The sequence below is a fragment of the Littorina saxatilis genome, linkage group LG8, assembly GCF_037325665.1.
Source record: "Littorina saxatilis isolate snail1 linkage group LG8, US_GU_Lsax_2.0, whole genome shotgun sequence".
NCBI lineage: Eukaryota > Metazoa > Mollusca > Gastropoda > Littorinimorpha > Littorinidae > Littorina > Littorina saxatilis.
Window position 1 is genome coordinate 54,083,035 of NC_090252.1, and position 14,012 is coordinate 54,097,046.

Sequence of the window (14,012 nt, forward strand, 5' to 3'; positions counted from 1 at the left end):
TAAAAAAAAAAAGCATCTATCTCAAATCAAGGTGCGTTCAGTCACGTTACATTTCGCTAGAGAACTGTTGTCCTCAATCACCGGACTGGGGACATTTTCACGTGAGGTCAACTGCTGCGTCATCAAGGCTGCAAAGGCGCAAGGAAGTATACCCATTTCACAAAATACTTTTTAGATCACTATTAAATTGTTTTAATGACTGGGCTACCTTCTCCTTTAAGATAATCTGTAAAATAACCACTTTTCACTCAGAAATGCTGTCTGTGTTCCTGTAGCACGATTCGGTTAGATTATTTTTGTCTAAAACGTGCACATCAATTATAATATAACGCGGCTATGATAAAAAAATGGGTCAGTCACGGTGTCAATAAGTGAATGGCTTGAACGTGGATTCTGATTGGATGGTCTTGTCCAATCAGACTTATCCTTTCAGAAAAGTTGAGTTACTTTTGTCGGCTGCTTACCAGCAGCGTGCAGTCTAAAATGTCTGTCTCTTCTGTGTGAGACTGTTTGTCATCTTCGCACTGTGCGTCACAAGTTTTGAGGTGTATGAGTTTATGTGCGTGCAGGCGAGATGGCAGAGTACATGTCATCGCAGTCCTCATCGTCGGACAGCGAATTTCACAACGAAAACACAGAAGTGTTGTCGTACGAGCATCTGGAGACCATTCCGGATTCAGCCATCTTACGGTCCGGCGAGTTGGTGTCTCTTCAGCTAAACAACAATGACATCTTGCAGCTACCTTCTTCCATTGGATGTTTTTCTAGACTCGTCACACTGGATATTTCCAACAACAGCATGAAAAAGCTGTGTACTGAACTGTGCCAGTTACGCAATTTACGGACGTTCGTGGCTAAAAATAACCAATTGAGCTCTAGTGCGTTGCCAAAAGACTTCGGGTTGCTTCAGAACTTGGAAGTTGTGAACCTCAGTGGTAACCATTTCACAGACCTCGCTCCTCAAATCACAGAACTGTATCGACTCAAGTGCCTCTATCTAGGCAGCAACAGGCTCGTGGAACTTTCAAGTGCTGTCAAACATTTGTTACGGTGAGTTTCAACAGTCTCTCACGCCTCCCCTTTCCCCCCTCCCCTTGTACACGAAACTTAATTAGGATGTTAGCCTAACCCTAACCCTAAGGCTACCAGTAAGTTCGTCACACGGTAGATTCGTCACCCGTGACGAAGTTACCGGCAGGGTGGGTGGCTGTTTATGCTTAGAGCTTATGCTTTCAGATGTTTGATTTGTGGGAGAGATTCAAGATTCACATTTTTTAGAGAGAGAGAGAGACTGACTGAGAGAGAGAGAGAGAGAAAGAGAGAGACTGAGAGAGAGGGAGAGAGACAGAGAGAGAGGGAGAGACTGAGACTGACAGAGAGACAGAGATAGAGAGTATGTGTGTGTGTGTGTGTGTGTGTGTGAAAGAGAGAGACTGAGAGAGATGAATCTCAAACAAATTCCAAATGTCCACACCTAAACAACTTTATTTTCAAATCAGGTACCATCAATTCTGTCATACAAGTGAAGCATACAAAACATGTGTCATTCAACTGAAGCACACTTTCTTACTAACAGTTCACATATATTTTATAATTATAAAGATCGGTCCAGTAGTTTACTCTTAATCGCTCTACACACACACACGCACACACATACACCACGACCCTCGTCTCGATTCCCCCTCTATGTTAAAACATTTAGTGTGGTACAGCGCCATGTAACGACATCACGGCCCTGCCTATGTACACCGTATGTGTACCTGTCGGAATCCACCAGCAACGGATGACCCCTCTTGGTAGCTCTCGGAATGGGAATGACCTCAAACGTGACATCACCCTGATCATTATCATCTATGGCATCTGACACCACAGGCTCGTCAAGCAGGGACGGTTCCTCCTGTTCCATGGGAACAGCAAACGAAGGCTCTGAAGTGTCTGCATCAGTCTCATCATCACCACCACCACCACCCATCATAGTCTCAGGGTGCTGAGACAGGTACAGCTCTGCCAGTGCACCATCTCTATCGGGCTCATCATCACTGTCTGCATCTGACTCATCATCGCCACCAACCCCACCAACTTCCATCTCAGCCTGCTGTGTCAGAGACAGACTGTGCCACTGCCACACAGTCCTGGCATCGCCAGTCCAGTTCAATATCTCCCCTCACGGCACGCCTGTAGGTTGCATGGTCAATACCAATGCCACAGATGCGGTGTTGCCATCTGCCACATGGCCCATCGGCACAGAGCAAGGCCTTAGTCTTGTCTACTGGTGACCGCCACCTGACACACAATGCAATGATGAATCGACTGCAGTATCCATAGCGAATCTGGAGCTGTTATGCCAACTGCCAGTTTGTCCATCATTATATCTAGTGGTCTTGTGTTAATTACGTAGATAACTGGAGTTGAGCAGTTTTCACACAGCACAGTCCGAGCGTTGTTATTTTAAAACGCGAGATCTATTCATTGAGCAGTTCTCAACTAAGCAGTTTTCACTGACACGGCACAGTCCGAGCGTTGTTATTTTAGAGAGAATAAACAATAGAGAGAGAGGAAAAGAGAGAGAGAGAGAGAGAGAGAGAGAGACTGGGGGGGGGAGGTGCAAGGTTGTATTACCATTACATAACGGCCGCGCTCGGACTACTGTGTCGAAGTTACCTGTGGTGAAGTTACCGGGACCGGTGACGAATCTACCGTGTGACGAACTTACTGGTAGCCGTTACAGAACAGCAGTTGTGATTTTAGTGGCTCCTCTTGAATTAGCCCAGTGGCCTGGCATATATATTGCAAGCAGAGCGAACATTTTGAGATCGATTCAGTATGTGGGATGGTGAACCTCACATAAGGCTAGTATATATATCGGATACATGCAGTTGCCGCCGCCCCCCCCCCCCCTCACCGCCCCGCATCAAACTATAAAGCAGAAGCAGAAGCTCTCATGCAGGCCGCCTCCTTCGTTCAGGACTCCGCAGACCCTTGCTACCAAGTTGTCTTCCTCTCGGACGCCCTTTCAGTCCTTCAGGCCCTAGAGAACGACAAACTCCCACAGCTGGCCAAAGCATTACAGATGGTCAGACAAACCAGAAGAGTTGTCCTCCAGTGGATACCAGCACACTGTGGGATACCAGGAAATGAAAGGGCCGATGAGCTGGCAAAAGAAGGAGCCGTGGAAGACCAACCTGAAAACAGTGTCAGCTTTAGTGAGCAGAAGACAATCATCAAGGCATTGATGAGGCCAAGGACAAACAGAGATGACTACTACACAATGTCCAGAGAGCAGCAAGTCAACCTCATCAGACTGCGTACTGGCCACAACAGGCTCAATGCTCACATGAACCGAAAGTTCAAGCTGGCGCCATCACCAACCTGTGCCTGCGGTCAAGAGGACCAAACAGCGGAACACATCTTACAGCGATGTCCCTTACTAGATGAGGAACGAAAAGAAGTGTGGCCGTCACCAACTCCCTTGCAGACCAAACTATACGGCAGTCGACAGGAGTTGGAGAAAACGACAACATTTATCACCAGTGCTGGACTGATTGTGTAACCTCTGCGAACGCCAAGAAGAAGAAGAAGAAGACCGCCCCGCATCCCACTTTTAAGACCTACAAAATCTGAGAAAATCTAGCCTTAACAAGTCTTAAAGGGATAATACTTGAAGAAAAATTAAGGCCTTCCGGTCGCTTTCAAAGTATACACGTTAAGATTCTGCTGAACAAATTATGTTGCCCCACAGAACATAACTAAATGCACGCATAGCTGTTGAACAGCGAATATAATTATGTGTTGCATGTGACTCGGACACATTCTTCAAAGACATGAATCTAGGGGGGGATTTCTTTTTGTAGAAAATGCACATCAAGTTACAAAGATTTTTTAAGGAGTGTTGTAAAATATATCAGCAAGAAAATGGAATTTTCATCTTCCTCTTCGTTCGTGGGCTGCAACTTCCTCGTACACTCTGACTCATGTTTTTGCGCGAGTCTGCTTTTATTTTGATGTGGTTGGTAGTTTTCCTCCATCATTTAAGCCGTCATACCCTGTTTTCGGGTGGAGGAACATACAAGGCCTTTTTGTCACAGGCACATATTATGTATGGCATACATGTATGTAATGTTGGGGTTTTGTGTCACCAGTTGACAGCCATGTTGCAGAAGCCTCTGCAGGATACATTTTCTTGTCAACAGTTTTTTTGTTAACACCATAATAATGTAGTTGGAGAGAGGATCGAGCTGTGCTGCATTTTTTTTAAACACCTGATTATTGCATTTGCAGTACGTGTTGTTGCAAGACAATAGGTCAGTTAGTCCTGGATTGAAACTGTGCACAGGTCCATTAATGCTCTAGCTGTGTTCCTTAGTGGGAAAAAGTAATGGTCAGAAGGCTTAGAATCCTACATTTGTCCAAACTATTGGACGGTCGACAAGCCAGGGGTCTGGCCAATCCAGGTTTCCCAATTGCTTCGTTTCCGGCCGATTTATGTTGAGCACCTGATGCGCACACAAAATATTGGCGTTCTAGAAATGTCGTCTGCGCAATGATCGCGGCGGCTTTCTTGACCGCCAAGGACGACCGCGCACGTTGTGAGACGTCATTCGTTAGACCTCAATGTGTCCGATAAAGAAAAGTATGCTTCAGTTGCCGCAGACAGGCCTGCAGAGAACAACACTGTCATTTCTTCTTCTTCTGCGTTCATGGGCTGAAACTCCAACGTTTTACCCTGTATAAATTATAACTGGTTTTACCCCACCATGTAAGGCAGCCATACACCTATTTCAGAAGATGCCTGCTTGGTGGTTTTGTGTTTGTGTAACCCAGGATCTTTTCCGTGCATACTTGGTCTTGTACATGTATGCATATAATATATATGAGGGAATAAGGCGCTAGCATGCAGGTCGGCATATAGTTGGCCTGGGAGATTGTATAACATCTCCACCCTTAACCCACCAGGCATGGCAGGAATTTGAACACTCAACCTACCAGTTAGGAGGCGGGCATTTTATTCACTAGGCCATTGCCCCTGGCTAACAGTACTTAACACTGTCATTGACATTACAAAGTGTCTGTGAATCTCAATAAAAAATGTTTATGTATACGTACATGTATAGATCTGCAGTCTGTGCATGTTCACATACAGCACTTAATTATTGATCTGTGCAGACCTGCCAACTGTATGTTAACGCTTTCGGGCTTTCAGCGTACATAGCATGCTACCTTTTGACACAATTGGATCAGCTCGTTACTCCCCCGGCTCGTTACTCCCCCTTGGCCTTGGGGTAAGGGTTAGGGTTAGGAGGAGTAACAAGCCGGGGGAGTAACGAGCCGGGGGAGTAACAAGATGCTCCTGACACAATTACCTACGCTGATACCCCAAGCTAAAAGTTGCTACGCTCAAACAAATAGTCAGAAGCATGCAACAGTTCCTTCTGTCTTGTGAATCATGGTACTCGTTTCTGCTTCTCACTCTGTGTATAGAGGTCAGGAAAACGGTCAGAAAACATTGTCCACTTTTGAAAATTAACACTGCAGGCATGAGACAACAACAAAATCCAAATCGTTACACTTGAGACTTTATCAGGATTGGCACGTCTATACATGTGTGAATGTGATTGTGAATCACTGAATGCCACAAGGCACATTAAACATTATACAGTAGAACCCCCCCCCCCTTTTTAAGACCTCCAAACATCTAAGAAAATCAGGTCTTAAAAAGGAGGGAGTCTTAAAATGGGGGTACACTTACACAGGTTATGAACAAAACGACTGAGAAAACAGGATTTTTAAAGGGAGGGAGTCTTAAAAAGGAGGGAGTCTTAAATGGGGGTTCCACTGTACAGTCTACCGGCCTTTTGCACAGTTGCCAAACATCGCTGTTCTTTTGTTGCACAAAAGCCAGTGAATGTTGCCTTCTCTCAGTTGTCTGTGCAGAGTGCAATGCAACCTAGACAAGGTGAACCCTGTATCTCTACATGTGTAACGCTGATGATCGTGCGGTATTTATAGCGACCTGGATTTGTAACAATCTGGCTGCTCCGTGTCAAGGTCATAGAGGGCTAAAATATCACGTAGCATATATATTAACTCTACCTGTCCCAAGATATGCCAGTTGGTGGTCTAAAGTTCTTTTAAACTAGTCAGTCAGGAGGTCTGAAATGGTGTACAACCACAGGGACACACAGAAACTATACATGTGATACTGATAGCATAAAATAAGGGGGCGTGCAGGTGTGTGTGTCAGGTGTCTGTTTTTGATATTTTGTTCTGACTCTGAGAGGGAGACACAAAACTTCTATAAAAGATGTAACATGTTACATCAAGATTATACTTGCTACCACTGACTATGTGCATTAGTTAGAGTAATTTAGAGAGCAATTCATGTGAACAGAGGACCAAGGGCAATCTCTATCAACTGTTTTGCTTGGGTGTGTATCGCTATCCCTACGTGTTATTTGTGCTACATGTGATTTGTGGTATGTGCCGCTATCACTACGTTGATTAGTGCTACACAAATATTTTTTTCTACGAGTCGCTATCATTTGTTCATAAGCACTACGTGTCGATAGCACTATACATCTTCTAGCGCTATGTGTCATTATCGCTAAGTACTTGTCAATACCACTACTTATTTAATGACGACTCTCTCTTTCTCACTTTCTTTTTTGCTCTCTCGCTCTCACTCCTTCTGTTTTGTGTGTGTAAGGTAAGATTTATAACATAAGAAAGGAACACTTTATTGTCCATTTTCAGAAAACACAAGAATGGACATTTCTTTTGGCGTAACATCGCACAGCGCATAAAATATACTAAAACACAACGATTAATAAGAAAACATAATGAGCAAGTGTCACCAAATAGTTAAACATGAACACGAAATCACTTGTATGTACGCACACACAAAAAAAACACACACACACACACACACACACCAACACACACCAACACACAGAGAAACATCGGTGTATGCATACGGTATCACGAGAGAGAGAGAAAGTGAGAAAGAGAGGGGGGAGAGAGACGAGGAGAGGGAGCGATTGAGAGGTACAGAGAGAGATAACGTATGAGAGAGCTGGAGAAAGAGATAGATAGATAGAGAGCGACACACAGCCAGACCGACAAAACAGCAGACACAAACACACACGCACGCACAGAGAGAAGTATCTGCAGTTTGAACATGTAGTACTTGTAGTGCTATCGACACGTAGCGCTACAGTACATTGGTTTTTCACAAAATAGTGATATGCACGCACAGAGAGAAGTATCTGCAGTTTGAACATGTAGTACTTGTAGTGCTATCGACACGTAGCGCTACAGTACATTGGTTTTTCACAAAATAGTGATATGCACGCACAGAGAGAAGTATCTGCAGTTTGAACATGTAGTACTTGTAGTGCTATCGACACGTAGCGCTACAGTACATTGGTTTTTCACAAAATAGTGATATGCACGCACAGAGAGAAGTGTCTGCAGTTTGAACATGTAGTACTTGTAGTGCTATCGACACGTAGCGCTACAGTACATTGGTTTTTCACAAAATAGTGATATGCACGCACAGAGAGAAGTGTCTGCAGTTTGAACATGTAGTACTTGTAGTGCTATCGACACGTAGCGCTACAGTACATTGGTTTTTCACAAAATAGTGATATGCACGCACAGAGAGAAGTATCTGCAGTTTGAACATGTAGTACTTGTAGTGCTATCGACACGTAGCGCTACAGTACATTGGTTTTTCACAAAATAGTGATATGCACGCACAGAGAGAAGTATCTGCAGTTTGAACATGTAGTACTTGTAGTGCTATCGACACGTAGCGCTACAGTACATTGGTTTTTCACAAAATAGTGATATGCACGCACAGAGAGAAGTATCTGCAGTTTGAACATGTAGTACTTGTAGTGCTATCGACACGTAGCGCTACAGTACATTGGTTTTTCACAAAATAGTGATATGCATGCACAGAGAGAAGTATCTGCAGTTTGAACATGTAGTACTTGTAGTGCTATCGACACGTAGCGCTACAGTACATTGGTTTTTCACAAAATAGTGATATGCACGCACAGAGAGAAGTGTCTGCAGTTTGAACATGTAGTACTTGTAGTGCTATCGACACGTAGCGCTACAGTACATTGGTTTTTCACAAAATAGTGATATGCACGCACAGAGAGAAGTGTCTGCAGTTTGAACATGTAGTACTTGTAGTGCTATCGACACGTAGCGCTACAGTACATTGGTTTTTCACAAAATAGTGATATGCACGCACAGAGAGAAGTATCTGCAGTTTGAACATGTAGTACTTGTAGTGCTATCGACACGTAGCGCTACAGTACATTGGTTTTTCACAAAATAGTGATATGCACGCACAGAGAGAAGTATCTGCAGTTTGAACATGTAGTACTTGTAGTGCTATCGACACGTAGCGCTACAGTACATTGGTTTTTCACAAAATAGTGATATGCACGCACAGAGAGAAGTATCTGCAGTTTGAACATGTAGTACTTGTAGTGCTATCGACACGTAGCGCTACAGTACATTGGTTTTTCACAAAATAGTGATATGCACGCACAGAGAGAAGTATCTGCAGTTTGAACATGTAGTACTTGTAGTGCTATCGACACGTAGTGCTACAGTACATTGGTTTTTCACAAAATAGTGATATGCACGCACAGAGAGAAGTATCTGCAGTTTGAACATGTAGTACTTGTAGTGCTATCGACACGTAGCGCTACAGTACATTGGTTTTTCACAAAATAGTGATATGCACGCACAGAGAGAAGTATCTGCAGTTTGAACATGTAGTATTTGTAGTGCTATCGACACGTAGCGCTACAGTACATTGGTTTTTCACAAAATAGTGATATCGACACGTAGAACTTTCTATTGAGACATAGTGATAATGGCACGTGTGGCACTTCTGTTTTTGGGTGTCGATAGCACTGCAGAAAATAGCGCAAACGATACGTAGCACAAATGACATGTAGCGCTATCACTGCAGGGGCGCACTGGTTAGCTTTGTACCCGAAAGATGTTATTACGATTCAGATTTGAACTGACACAACATTATACATTTTTCACAATTTTCACAATCGTTTTGAAACTGGAAGAAGTGAAGGTTCAACATCGACACTTGTCGGAGGTTGTATTCCCGAACCACCCAGTCCTTTTCTTTTTCTTTTACAGTGGAACCACCTTTTTAAGACCCCCAGAATTCTGAGAAAGCTGTAGGTCTTAAATTAAAGGGAGCCTTAAATTGGGGGTTCCACTGTTACTGTAGCACTAGGAACACACTTAGGCATGACATTCAAATTCCTTTGATAATTTACACACCAAAGTTGTGAGTTTTCCTGCATGGCACTATGATCATTTGGCCTAACTCAGTGTGATACAAAAAAACCGTCTTTTAAAAAAAAAAGTATTTATCAATTAATTGTCACTCATTTCTTGCTGAATTCTATGGCTTGTGTGGATTTGTCAACGTGTTTCTTTTTCTGTTCCAGGCTGGAGGTATTGTACCTTATCCTCTATACCTCCATTTTCAAACTCACCCCTTTTTAAGACGCTAATGTCTCAGGTCCTTACTTTGGCGGTCTTGAAATGAGCGTTCCGCTGTATTTTTAAATATGTTCATTTTTTTCTGCTCCCAGGCTGGAGGTACTGTACCTGGGCGGCAACCAGCTGACAGAGATTCCGGCAGAAGTGGGTCACCTGCACAGCCTGGTGGGATTGAACCTGTCTGACAATCGCCTGCAGTCGCTGCCCCCCACCCTCATCTCCCTGCGTCGTCTGCAGTCGCTCAACCTCCACAACAACCTGCTGCAGACGCTGCCGCCACAGATCGTGTCCCTCAACCTGGTGGAGCTCAGTCTGCGCAAGAACCCGCTAGTCAACCGCTTCGTTCAGGTCGGCTGCACTTCTTTTTTGACTTAATTAAGTACCAGTGGATTCCCGCTGATCATGCTCTCCTGTCTCTAACCCTACCTAAGAGTGCATGTCCAGTGTTGTTCTTAGGCCTCGGTCTTTGGTCAATGACGCAGAGTTTTTTTTATCCAACACATTGTTCTTACCCCTGACCACTTGACAGTTTTGATATTTAGCATTTCTGAAGGTACAATTTTTTTTTAATCAAGCTGGACCTATACAAATTTTTAGTCCAGGTCCGACTAACCTATTAATTATCCTCTTTGAAACAACTTTGCATGTATTGAAGTTTGAACTGACAATATGGTTCAAGGTGGAGATCGAAGATCAAATACAATGTCATCATCATGATTGTCTTGTTCTGCAACAGGACCTTGTGTACAATCCCCCCTCCCTGCTGGAGCTGTCTGGCCGAGTGGTCAAGGTGGAGAAGATCAGATACTGTCGTGATGACCTGCCGCTCAACCTGGTCAGGTACCTCGACTCGGCCCAGCGCTGCGTCAACCCCAAGTGCAAAGGTATTGCTGCTACCACTTTGTTTAGAGAGAAAGATACTATAAAATAATAGTTTATGAAAATTATTGCTGCTACCTGTTCTGTTTAGAGAGAAAGATACGATTTTTATTTTTTTTAATTTTTTTTGTTTGTTTAAGGTAATTCTTTGTGAAAGGTATTGCGGCTACCTAGTGTTATAAGACAAAAATAATGGTTTCTGAAAGGTATTGCTGCTACCTGTTTGTTTAGAGAGAAAGATACGATTTTTTATTTTTATTTTTTGATAATTCTTTGTGAAATGTATTGCTGCTACCTGGTGTTTGTTTAGAGAGGGAGACACTGACACTGATTGTATTGTGTAGGCCAACGACCCATTCACAAACGTGGGGGAAAAATAGATGTAATTAGAGAAAAAGCAGAACAACGTATGCAACAAACATTAAAAAAACCATACATTGCAAATACACACACACAAACAGACCAACACTGTTTGACAGATCCCTGGTATCCCAGAGACTGACTGACTATTTGGGTTTTACGTCCTCTTAGACCAGTTGGCCTATATTGGGACAGGTATTGGTAATGTGCTAAAGATATGGTGTGATACTTTGACTCGAACAAGCTCGCTGTGGCTGTCTTCTTCGACACACCAGCATTGGGTTTGTCTCGTCAAAGTATCGAAATACGATCATGATAATCAGAGACGAGAGATGGTGCATGCGTGTCTTCATGTTTTCCAAGCCCTGAGACTTTCGCTGTGAACTTGGGATCTTTTTCGTGCGCATGTGTGCACACGGGGGTGTTCGGACACCGAAGAGAGTCTGCGCACAGTTGACTCCGAGAAATAAATCTCTCGCCGAACGTGGGGTTCGAACTCAATCCCAGAGAAGGAGAGAGATGAGATAAGATAAGAATTATGTGTTAATGAGAGTAACAGAATAAGCAAACAGGTGCTTTTTTTACATCCAGCCATTGCCCTTGAGAGGGATTAATCTAATGGCCATATATTAAATAAATGGGAAAAAATAAACCAGAAAAAAAAAGAAAAAGAAAAAGTATTATTATCAAGTAATAAAAGTAGCTTTAATCAAGTAGAGAGAGAGAGCGAGGTTTAATGTGATGATGTGCTTCTGACAAAACAATGTTTTTGTTCCTATGACAATTGGACGAATAGATAATTAGTCCAGGTGTAACGGACTTATTCAAGTTATTATCCTCTGGGAATAACTCTGTGTGTGTGTGGGTGCTTTTGTGTGTTTTAAATGTGATTATCACAGCAATTTATTTTGCGATATTTTTCCATAGATATTTCAGTGCTTGAAGTGTTGTCCTTTGAGAGTGTGGCGAGGTATTTGTGTATTTGATTGATGAGAATACATGTGTGTGCATGTTCATTTTACTGGCAGAAGTGCTAGCATTGTTTAAGCCTGTCGAAGTATTATTCGCGAAGCTAGCGGTTCAGAGCTTAAAGCATTGAATTTATATTTGATTCATGAGAATATGCGTGTTTGTGTGTTCATTTTACTGGCAGAAGTGCTAGCATTGTTTAAGCCTGTCGAAGTATTATTCACGAAGCTAGCGGTTCAGAGCTTTAGCACTGAATTTTTAGTTTAAATGACTTCGCGAAATCGACTTCGGGCTCGATTAACAGGGGTGGGACTTTTCCGCTATTTCACGGATTTCCGCGGACACAACTTACGAATTCCGCTGGAGTAATCTATTTTTTCGCGTCCCATTTCATCACAGTATTTATAACTTGTTGACTGAATGATATGGAGAGAAGTGAAGATGGAACAGAACACTGGAGGCTTGAGAGTTAAATTGTGCTTCAATGCATTGGGGCGTCACTTGGATCATACTATTGCCAGTATTGGATTATGGATACATGGTTCATTACGTAAATATGCACCATTACAATGTTACCATGGTTGTGTGAAAGTGTGTGTGTGTTTTTTTTTGTTTTTTTTTTCTCCGAGTGTGGAGAATGTCTTTTTTACCCGATCCAAACGGGTTGAATTTTAGTCTCAGAATGCACCAGATTGCACAGATTTTAATGTACCATTTAAAAAAAAATCGGGGGCATCCCCGAATCCCCCCTAAAAAAAAGGGATTTCCTCTTTTTTTCATCACAAGAGAGTCCCACCCCTGATTAAGGACTGAGTTGACAACATTCCTCACACCCTGTACATGATTGTTCCAGGTGTTTACTTCACATCACGGGTGGAGCACGTCAAGTTTGTGGATTTTTGCGGCAAGTACCGCCTGCCGCTGTTGCAGTACCTGTGTTCCCCCACCTGTACCACCACCGAACCCAGCTTCTGCGGCTCCGACAGCGACACGGAGGATGAGGACAGCGCAAGGGAGAGAATGCGACGAGTCTTGCTGGGATGAGTTGTCTGCCCCTTCACGACAGTTTTGCGAGTGTGTGTGTGTGTGTGGTGTATCGGACAGTCGGCCCTGTGCGACTGTGGAGAGGCGGACCAGACATTGCTGCTCTTCCTGCAGACTTGCCAACCGATATAGATACATGTACAACCATCACTGAACGCTGAAGAAGAAGAAGTGTGTGTGATTATAATATAGCATTTGACATAACAGTGTTCCCTGTTATAATAAGGTTAGAAACTCTGGTTTTTAACCTTGGACTGAAAAGTGAGAAAAAAAGACGGAAAGTTTATGATGTGATAATAACAGAATACTTATTAGGTTTCAAAATTGGTGAGCCTTTTTGTTGAGCTAAGGGGCATAGTGTTCACTAAGCGGACTCACGTGATGGCGGACACACAAGCACGGTGAAAGTAGTGAGCTTTCAACGCCTGCTGGTCTGTGCGTTAAACATGTCTCTGACCTAAGGACAGCACAGCAAGTGACCTTTGGCTGTTATCACTGACATCACCTTGCTAAAATGACCTAAGGTTCGCAACTTTATGCAGAAGCACTCATTAGGCCCCCCCAAAAAAATAGTCTGTTTACGGTAACCCGCCCGACCCTATTTTTTTCGCGCAACCCTAGACTTTTTTTGGCATTTGGGGGAAAAAACAAAACAAAAAACAAACGTAAAAATATGGTTTTTTGGGGGGAAAAAAATCTTGACCTACCGACCCTATTTTTTTGGCCTATGTTACCGTAAACAGACCTTTTTTTTTTTTTGCCTTAGATGTCTCCAACTGAGGGAAGCATTGCAATTGCACTTTGGCCGTTATCACTGACATCACCTTGATACAATGAGCGAAGGGTCACCAACTCTTAGTCTTAGCAGAAAGACTCATGAGATGTAGTTTTGGGTTGACAGAAAATGGATTTGTGCTGTGATAGTAGTGTCAGTGCATTATATACTGTTCAAAAAAAGAAACGCATAGCTTGTAATATTTGGTTAAATTAGTTATATGGCTACAAGGATATCCACCAAACTGCAGAAAATGTTTATCTGGTCGTCGACCTTTCGTCCATTGCCACAAGTGAGCTCTGCACGTGACGCATGCGTTATCAGTGGCTACAATGTCAAAATTGCTCATTTGGCATGACCACTCGTCATGCTTCAGTGTAATCTCGTGAAACTCGGGGAATATTGAGCTCTCACCATGTCTTCCAAAACCCATAAA

General features: G+C 43.1%; 1 protein-coding gene across 1 annotated transcript; it reads left to right on the top strand.

The window, feature by feature from the left end:
* Positions 1-452: 452 nt before the first annotated feature.
* Positions 453-13,359, top strand: LOC138973844 (leucine-rich repeat-containing protein 58-like). Its single transcript, XM_070346555.1, has 4 exons — positions 453-1,050; positions 9,642-9,897; positions 10,286-10,433; positions 12,611-13,359. The coding sequence occupies exons 1-4, from the start codon at positions 575-577 to the stop codon at positions 12,799-12,801; spliced, it is 1,071 nt and encodes a 356-aa protein (XP_070202656.1). The 5' UTR covers positions 453-574; the 3' UTR covers positions 12,802-13,359.
* Positions 13,360-14,012: the final 653 nt, after the last annotated feature.